Source organism: Boleophthalmus pectinirostris, unplaced genomic scaffold (genome assembly GCF_026225935.1).
Source record: "Boleophthalmus pectinirostris isolate CB_2022bp ecotype Guang Dong unplaced genomic scaffold, ASM2622593v1 HiC_scaffold_5, whole genome shotgun sequence".
NCBI classification, from domain to species: domain Eukaryota; kingdom Metazoa; phylum Chordata; class Actinopteri; order Gobiiformes; family Gobiidae; genus Boleophthalmus; species Boleophthalmus pectinirostris.
The window spans coordinates 410,801-421,027 of NW_026571404.1; the positions used below are offsets into that span (position 1 = coordinate 410,801).

A 10,227-nucleotide genomic window follows, 5' to 3' on the forward strand; every position below is an offset into this window, starting at 1 on the left:
GACACATATTGTGTGTCTGAGTGTTTTGTGGGTGAATGACTTTGCGGTGCACAGACCTCGACGTAGATCAATAAATCTAAAACGGCGGTGACAATGTGACGCGTGTGCGTTGAGTTGACGTAGAATTATACTTCAGAGTGTTTGTCTGTCAGAGCAGCAGCGGTGACCAGGAGCATCCAAACTGTCAGGGTGAAAACAAACCTTTGTCTGAAAAAAGAACCTAATAACACAGAACATGCAGCTGTTTCTGGAGTCACATCATGAAAATAAAGTCAAGTGAACGACGAGCGCGACTCATGCAAATCCAGAAAATGACTCAAATTAGGGAATGACGAATGACAGGGACCCTGAGATCATGTACTTCCTGTTTTCAGTCGTCGTGGTGACCCTGAGATCATGTACTTCCTGTTTTCAGTCGTGGTGGTGACCCTGAGATCATGTACTTCCTGTTTTCAGTCGTCGTGCTCGCTGCAGCCCTCGTCCTTTCGTGGGTTCACATATTTGATGCACCTTCTGTAGACGCAGACGATCCTGGACTGGCTGAGTTTGAAGGCCATGGAGACGATGGCCATGCCACAGATGATGAAGAGCGACGTGAGCATGAAGTAGTTCGGGTGTTTGGGGACGATGTCTCCGAAGCCGATGGTCGTCACGGTGATGAAGCAGAAGTAAAAAGCGTCGAAGAGCGTGAGCTCCGTCTCCCACAGCGGCAGCACCAGCCCCACCAGCAGAACGTACGCGAAGACGGCGAAGAGGATGAGGACGAAGGGCACGTCCAGCCGCTCCATCTCGTTCCCCAGGTCGCCGTAGTCCCACAGGACGAAGGGTTTCTTGGACCTGGGGAGACGATCCAGCTCCGGACACGACACGCTGCGGCTCAGAGGACCTTTACGCAGGAGACGCTCACGGGCCAAGATCCTCTCGAAGATCTCCCTGTTGTTCTGAAGTTGGATGGACTTTTGACGTACGCCCGCCTGAGAGTGGAGAACCTGAGGAAGAGGAGGAGAAGAAGAAGAAGAAGAAGAGGAGCTTTGATTTAAATATTCCAGAGAAAAAAAGACCATAAAGACTAAAGAGAGTCAGGACAATAAACACACTTTCAAGGAGACACTGTCCACGTTTACGTGATGTTTTTGAATTGTTCTGAATTAAAAAGTTCTGAATTAAAATATTTCCTTGGAGTTTACATGGAAATAATAATTCTGAATGGAGGTTTCCATGTTAAACCCGTTAAACCTTTGTCTTTATTTAATATGTGTGAGCGTCTCACACGAGCATCAGAGACACGACGGCGTCACACACAGCGAGTGTGTTCAGAGTTTACAGAAGTCGTCTAAACTCTGCGCTTGTCTCCTAAAATCTGGTCCAGTTGTTGGTAAAATGTTCAGGTCACACGTCCTCGGCCGCTTCGTTTGTTTGACTCTTCATCCTCCTTGGATTTTCTCGCAGACTCTGTCTTTTTCGTTGACACTGGAGCCAGGAAGCTCCTCCAATTTGTCCTGAACACAGATCCCCCCAAATATGAACAAACTCACTTTCCCTTCACTGCCGAGACTCTGAGTCTGAACGTGACGTGGACCTTCAGACTCGAGTCACATGTTAAAGATCAGATCAGTTTGGGTTTTAGGAGCAGATCCAAGTGTCCTGAGTCACATTTGAACAAATCCGATCTGTGTGGCTCAGGCGTCATTAAAAGATCAGATCCAGGAGCAGAGGAGAGAAAAATCCAGTTTGGGAAACTTCAGGCTGCAAACTGAACGTAAACTTCAACTAAAAACATCTGACTTTTTTTGAGTCGATTCAACTTGACGAGTAAAATGATCGACCAATGGAATAAATGTTTCTTTCTTAATTCAAGAAAGATTTAGATTTTGTTTCTTATTTGAAGTAGAGTTGTTGTTTTTCTGATCTGAAGTGCAGCAGATGTATTTTTATATTTTAAATACAAAATGTCTTGTTCTACTGGCAGATCATTTGACTTGTCAAGTGAAATTTACTCAAATCATAATGTGAGTGTCATTTGTCCAGTTGTTTTTCAAAATAAAACCAAAAATAAGAAAACGAAAAAACTGCTGTTTTCTTCATTATTTGTCTCCAAAACCAAAATGAAAAAAACAGATAAAGATTCATTTTTTCAGTTTTTGAATTTGTGTTTAAATGAAAAATGGAAAAAAACAGATAACGGACTAAACCAAGACTAAACCAAGACTAAACTAGGACTAAACCAAGACCAAAACCAGGACCAAATCAGGACTAAACCAGGTCTGACCTGACCAGAACCAGACCAGGACTGAGATCAGGACTGAGCCCGGGACCAGGACCAGGAAGGACTGAGACCAGAATTAAGACCAATACTGAGACCAGGAACAGACCGGGACTGAGACCAGGACTGAGGCCGGGACTGAAACTGGGACCAGACCAGGACCAGGCTGTGATTGAGACTGGGACTGAGACCAAGACCAGACCGGGACTGAGACCGGGGCCAGACCAGGACTGAAAACGGTTTAGTCCTGGTTCAGACCTGGTTTAGTCCTGGTTTAGATCTGGTTTAGTCCTGGTTTAGTCCTGGTTCAGACCTGGTTTAGTCCTGGTTCAGTCCTGGTTTAGTCCTGGTTCAGACCTGGTTTAGTCCTGGTTCAGTCCTGGTTTAGTCCTGGTTCAGTCCGGCATCGCAGTTTAAGTCACGGAAACAGGAAACTGTTGTTATCTGTTTTTTTCAATTTTTTTACTGAAACACAAAATCAAAAACTGAAAAAACAAATCATTATCTGTTTTTACATTTTGATTTTGGAGACAAATAATGAAGAAACACAAATCTAAACCTCAGGTCTGACTCGACTCTGACCTGAGTTGCTGTGACTGACCTGCCTGATGTCCAGAGGTCCACTCATCACCACGTCGTTGGGTTCGACCGTCACGTCCTCCAGCGTGCGGATCATCTCCAGGTCCAACGATTTCCGCCGCCTTTTCCACGGAGCGAACTTGGTCCAGCCGCGCCTGCGGAGGGCGCCGAAGACCCGGTGCACGCGCTGGTACGCCCGAGTCATGACCAGAGCCAAGAAGTCGCCCACGTCCAGAATGACCAGGAGCATCAGAGGAACCCCGACCATCGCATAAAGAACACACGCCACCTTCCCCGCCAGGGTCACCGGGTACATCTCCCCGTAACCTGCACCAGGGTCAGAAGAACAAGAGACCAGGGTCAGAAGAACAAGAGACCAGGGTCAGAAGAACAAGAGACCAGGGTCAGAAGAACAAGAGACCAGGGTCAGAAGAAGAGACCAGGGTCAGAAGAACAAGAGACCAGGGTCAGAAGAAGAGACCAGGGTCAGAAGAACAAGAGACCAGGGTCAGAAGAACAAGAGACCAGGGTCAGAAGAACAAGAGACCAGGGTCAGAAGAACAAGAGACCAGGGTCAGAAGAACAAGAGACCAGGGTCAGAAGAAGAAGAGGAGGAAGGGGTCAGAGAATGATGAGGAGCAGGAGGAAGAGGAGGAAGATGATGAAAATGAGTTAGTGGTTTGTTAATTGAGTAAAGTGCTTCTTCACTTCCTGGACTGTCCATTAGCGTCTTCACCGCTCGTCTGCATCACAAACAGTAAAACGCTTTAATGTGTCATGTGGCAGAGTCTGGACCAATCAGAGAGCAGGACCGAGCCCAGAAAGCTCTGGGGAAACATTTGTCTAAAAACACAGACCAAACCCAGACTCTGCACAAGAACTAAACCAGGACTAAACCAGGACTAAACCAGGACTAAACCAGGACTAAACCAGGACTAAACCAGGACTAAACCAGGTCTAAACCAGGACTAAACCAGGACTAAACCAGGTCTAAACCAGGTCTAGGACTTCCGGGGAACATGGACAGCGCATGGACGCAGAGCTGAGTATCTGCTACACAACTGATTTTAAATCATCCCCCTAACGCTCGAAATTACCACAAGAAGGTCTAGAAATGCGATGAGTGTGGGCAGATCAAAAAGACGACAGAAACATATGAAGAAAGCGAACGTGAACATGGACATGCCGAAAAAAGACGCAGAGCAACGCTCACAACGAAGTGGCGACGCAGACGACTCCCCAACACTAAGAAACGCTGAAATTCACAAAGATCTACAAAGTTTAACGAGCGAATTCATAAAAGCGCTTCAGGAGATTAACGTAGAAATGGTCCGAGATCGTAAAGCTGAGATGGCGACTGTTACCCAGAGCATAAACCAAAAGTTAACGGACCGAGCAGCTAAACTCGAGGGGCACGACAAAGCCGTTGCCGAGGCAGAAGGCCGAGTCTCAGAGGTCGAAGAGAGCGGCGTAGGGACCAAAGACGCCCTGCTCCGTTTATTCAGGGAACAACGCAGACTGCGGGAAAAAGTTGTCGACTTCGAAAGCAGATCCAGAAGAAACGACATACGCAGATACGGGATTCCCGAGGACGCTGAGGGCACGTCTACGATGGACTTCATGAGAAGTTTGCTCACTAAGGAGAGAAAAGAGAACTCATCGAGCTTCCACAGAACAACCGGGACCAGGCGCAACGCCAAGATCTGTGATCATAAACCTTTTGCAGTTTGAAGTGAAAGAGCCCATCCTGAGGCTGGCATGAAGAAGAGGATTATGTTTGAGAGTAAACAGATTTACTTTGACCATGACTATGCCCATGAAGTTTTGGAGAAGCACAAAAACAGAGGGGCATCTGTTTCCAAACAGCCTTCATGAAGATTCACATCCACTGGAGTACGGGACGTACGGAGACGCTGAAGACGCGGCGAGTGATCGAGGGATCGAGGGATCGAGGGATCGAGTGATCGAGGGATCGAGGGATCGAGGGATCGAGGGATCGAGGGATCGAGGTGACCACAACTAGAGTGTGAACAACGGCCGGCGTGGAGATGGAGGACAAAACCCACCGCACTTTTCCCTGGGAGGCAGTGGTTGCAGATGAGAGACGAGCTACGATTGGAAGGAGGGTGAGACGCAAACTTCTAGAGTTTAGAAGAGGAGATGGATCCTAGAAGAAAAATCAGCTTCATGGTTTATCTTCAAACTGAGGTAACTGATTCTATTCTGTTCATGATGCTGTAAGTAAAAAGTTGAAATTGGAATCAGCTGAAGTAGAGATTAGTATTACTGTTCGTGTTTGTTGGACTCGTTGTGGTTGAGGAATGTATTGGCTGGTTCAGTGTTTCACCACAGGGGGGAGCCCCGACCGGGAGGACTTGACTCTTCACTCACCAACAGAGACTCACATGAGTCAATCGACCCTGAGGATAACGAAGACTTTATTGTTTTTTTGTTCATGTTTTTTGTTTTAGTTCAACAGTGGGGGGGGTTACATTTGTTTGTCTTTCCGTCCTTACGATTAAATTGGAGAATGTTTGGTTAATTCTTGAAAGAAATTACAATAAGGCTTAAACTAACTAAGCAAAGTAAAATCCTGGCTAAACTAAAAAAGGGAGAATATAGATGTGGGAAACTCATGGCAGGATTGGAACATGAAAGATTTAAGGTTTAAATATGTCTTTTTTTCTTCTAATGGGATAAAACGTACAAGAGGTGTGGCCATTTTAATTTTAATCAAGTCGAGTCATATTTGAGCAAATAGCAACAGTTCAGGATAAAGACGGCAGATATGTGATGGTAAAAGCTCAACTGGGGGAGAAATGTTTGGTACTAAATCTGACTATTTCAATCTTTTAGACAAAGCTGTGACAGAGAGACAAGGAAAACTCATTTGTGGAGGTGATTTTAACATAACTTTAAATCCACACACAGATTCAACAAGTAACAGATGATTTCAGTCACAGAAAATAACAAGAAAGATTAAACTCACGATGTCGGAGTCGAGTCTTGTAGGTTTGTGGAGGTATTTGAGCCCAACAGTTAGAGCCTGTACTTTTTACTCGTCTCCACACTTTTCTTACTCAAGAACTGATTCTTTTTTACCTTTGGTACAGACATCGATGCAAAAATGTCAGATTGGAGCGAGAGAAATAAATGCTCATTCTCCTTTATATCTTTATATAACCGAGTCTCAACAACACCAACGAACCCACTGGAGACTGAATAATCTGATACTCAAACATCAGCTCCATCTAAAGAAACAACTGGATCCTCACAAATCAATGACAACGAGAAAACAACTCCCCCGTGTGGTGGACGTGAGGCGGTGATGAGGGAGAGGAGGATGACTAAAACTTCTTATTTGAAAAAGCAAAGGTTGGAAAAACTGGAGAAGCTACGATTACAAATATGAACATAAGAAACAAAGATACAAGAGACGACCAAACCAGATGAGATCTACAATCAAGACAAACAACCAAAGTTATTATTTGTCAAACTGAGTTACTACGAAGGACGGGTCAAATATACCAAACAACTAGCATGCAAATGAAGAAAACAGCAGTCAGAGAATAAAGTCGACAAGATTAAAAACCCGGTGACCAAAGGAATGTGTCATCAATTCAATCCAATTCAGAACTGCTTTAAGAAGTATTATTAAAGTTAGAGTCACAGCCTCATAGAACTAATGTTTATAAAATGTAAAGTTTGTTTAAGATCGTTGAAATGATCCACTGCTACGGGAAATGAAAACAAGACTTTGACTGAACAAATGACAAAGGAGGAAACTAACAACGCTCCAGGCCCTGATGGATTCACCGCTTGAAACATCAGCACTATTATTATTATTATTATTATTATATTTATTATTATTATTATTAAAGACAGTTAAGTGGATAATGACTCATGCAGAGACACGTCTTGGAGAGAGGCTTTTATCCAGCACTTCCACCTCTTCAAGATTCTTCCAGAGCATCAGAGTTGCGGCCGTTATTGGGCTGATGCAAACCGAGTTCCACTTCAAACTGGACGGACGTAGAATGTGGAAGAACAGGACCCGTCACCGCTGGACGATCTGTTACTCAAAAGTTCCATAACGACATGGACCGAAACACTAAAAAAGTTTAAATTAGGTGAAAAAGCTGGACTTTTGAAGTGGTTTGCTTATGATGCTGATTTTTTTCCTGACTCAAGATTTAAGCTGTGGAGTAATAAAGATCTTAGAACATATGACACTTTAATTAAGGTTGGAGTAATGAGAAGCTCAGGGACAAGTTTGGACAAATCAGCATCATTTCAGATGCCTGGAAATTACAGATTTTGTTACAAAAAAGTTCCCTCAAAAAAATAATTTTACTAAAAGTGATATTCTTGAAATTTTTCAAAATGCACATGAAGACGCTCCCCATCAAAAAATAATTTCAAAGTTATACACGAGTCTTCAGAATGTAGAGATCTATGATCCTCTTTATATAAAGACGACAGAAGCCGAGAGAAACATGATTCTAACAACTGACGACTGGGACAGAATCTGTCCACCGCAGCGGTCGATAACCAGCGCCCCCTGCTGGAGGAGGTTCTGTTGGAGAAATGTAACTCTATATTTCTGTTCACCAGCTCAAACATCTAAATACTGTGATCAGAGCAGCAGCTGGAGGTGATGTGGTCAAGTACAAACTCCAACCATGTTCATGTTTCTGGAGTTTTTCCTCTGTGGCTCCAGTTTGGAGACGAGTTCATGAGACACTGGAGGTCGTCTTTAAAAGGAAGATACAAGATCATAACTGGAAAACGGCTCAGACAAGAAACACCTCCAATAAACCAAAGGACTGACTTGATATATTTATATCATATATTCAAAATGGAAAGAAAATTACATTTAAACTGAAGCTACAGAGTGAAATATTTGAAACCCACTGGTCAAAAAGGTTCAGGTAACGACAAAAAGACTCGACTCTGTGTGAAGTAGTCGTGTCTGTACATCCACCCACCGTCTGCTTTTGTTTTGTTCTATTTGAATGTTGTTTAGTTTTAATGTGTGTCCAAGATGAAACTCCAATAAAAAGTGAATGAAAAAAAAATAAACCAGGACTAAACCAGGACTAAACCAGGACTGGACCAGGACTAAACCAGGACTGGACCAGGACTAAACCAGGACTGGACCAGGACTAAACCAGGACTGGACCAGGACTAAACCAGGACTAAACCAGGACTAAACCAGGACTAAACCAGGACTAAACCAGGACTAAACCAGGACTGGACCAGGACTGGACCAGTGTTCTGTTGGTCGGGGAGGAGAAGTTCACATTTGGGCGACTTTCAACAAGTTTGAGCTTTTTTGTTTTCTCATCAATCAAAGTGATGCACAATAACACAACACACAATAACAAAATCATAAACAAAATCCTGATCCTTCGTTCAAACTCGGTTATGAATTTAAAAAGTCAAAAACACCAAAGTGAAAGTCTCCAACTGTTCACCAAGAAACACCTTCCACTGCAAAGACCAAGACGTGATGTTTGTGTAAAACCACAAGAACAAGAAAGTGCAGCTCAGTCTGTTTGTCTTCTGCTCCTCTACATTAACAAACCCGATTCTGTTTTGTCGTGGCTCCACAGACAAAATGTACATACAAATGTAAACTCAGGATGATTTAGTCAGACAAATGTTTCCTTTTTGGTTCTTCCTGTGGATCAATCCTGCCCATCACCTTCACCTTTCACTATTTTTCAATTCCGTTGGCAAGAGAAACAGTTTGAACAGAGGTTTGAGTCACACACATCTGATTCACTTTTACATTTATGAAGTTCACAAACTTCTGAAGTCTGTTTCTCGAGTCGTTTTCCGCTGTTTGGATCCAACAACCACAACAATGACGACGTCCCAATCCCGAAACTAAAATATAACAATATCAGAAGCAGAAACAAAAGTGAAATGGTTCAAAAGACTTGAAAAGATCGACTTTGACAATAGACACGTCCCACTGGAAAAACAAACATGGAGGTTTGATCATCACTTTTTCACACGATCCGTCTCCATGTGGCGAACAGCAGGGGGCGCACTTTGTTTTTTAAGACTTGCCTGGCACCACCTTCCTGTGGCAGCGCAGGTCGGGTCCACGCGGCAAAGGTTCAGTCCCGACTTCTGTTGGTGTCAGGTTTTAACCACTCTCCCTTTTTAATTACTTCAGCTTTTTCAAAATTGGTTTTCATCTTTTTTTGTTGTTGTTGTTGTTTTTTATGTTGAAGATCTCAGATTTTACCGGAGGCAAACCTTCCCCCCGAGTAGTTACGTTCTGAAGGTGGGACATGTGTCTTTTTAAATTTAATCTGTTCTTTTTATCGTAGGAGTTTGGTCTGCGACTGTTTAGTGTTTTTTTTTTTTACTTAACTGTTTTGTTTAGAAATGTTTGTATTTTACTCTATTGCACCTTTTTAATAAACCTGTGTTTTTATCGTTGGCGTCTCTGGACTTTTAGTTTTTAGTTTAGTTCTAGTTTAAGTTCCCGGGTCGTTTCACCTGAACCTTTTTCTTTTGCACTTTGGGTTTAAGTGATTTTATTTAGATGTGGTTTCAGCACTTTCTGTTTTGTTCTGGTGGAGCTGCTCTTCTCATGTCGTCCTCGTTTGGTTTATTTGTAATATTTATTTCTGTTGCTGCAGATTTGGTTCTTCTGCTCTGGGGCTGCAAGATTTTATCCTTATTTTAGTTTATTTTATACATCTTGGCCATTTGATTATTTTAACAATCCACCTGCCTCCTTTTTATAGAATAAATCAAATCATTTCTACTTATCCTCCTTTTTAGAGTTTAATCCATTTTAATTCTTCATTTTAAGTCACGTGTTTCCTGCGTGTCAGAGGAGTTTGAGGTGAGCGCCCCCTTCAGGCAGATTTCAACAGTGTCCTGGAGGAGCTGAGAAACGTTTTCGACTAAAATAAATATTTGTCCAGTTGAATTTTTCCTTTTGCCAAAGTCCTGACCAAAATAAACGTCTAAAAATAAAACCGTTGGTGTCATTGTCCGGGTTTTCAGGAGTCGCTTTGCTCCGGTCGCTACGGCAACAACGAGACAAAACTCAGATAACGTGAAAAGATTATAAACGAATGAACTAAAGACACAAGAGACGAGAAGAGACGCAGAGACGATATGTCCAAAAGAGGAGAAAGAGAGAGAGAGAGAGGAGGACGAGAGGTTAAAGGGAGGACAACAGAGGAGGGAGGAAGAGGAGAGAGAGAGAAAAGAGAAAAGAGAAAAGAGAAAAGAGAAAAGAGAGGGAGGAGGGGGGGAAGGGAGGAGGGGAGGAGGGAGGGAGGGAGGAGAGGAGGAGAGGAGGGGGAGGAGGAGGAGGGAGGAGGGGGGGAGGGAGGGGGGAGGAGGGGGAGGGG

The 10,227-nt window shown here is 43.5% G+C and overlaps 1 protein-coding gene across 1 annotated transcript in view; it reads right to left on the reverse strand.

Moving 5' to 3' along the window:
- Positions 1–452: 452 nt before the first annotated feature.
- kcnk18 (potassium channel, subfamily K, member 18) overlaps positions 453–10,227 on the reverse strand; it is an 18,027-nt gene continuing 8,252 nt past the window's right edge. Inside the window, exons 4-5 of the mRNA XM_055162898.1 lie at positions 2,865–3,169; positions 453–989 (exon numbers count right to left, since the gene is read on the reverse strand). Coding sequence (XP_055018873.1) covers positions 453–989; positions 2,865–3,169 — 842 coding nt within the window. The remainder of the gene's footprint in view (positions 990–2,864; positions 3,170–10,227) is intronic.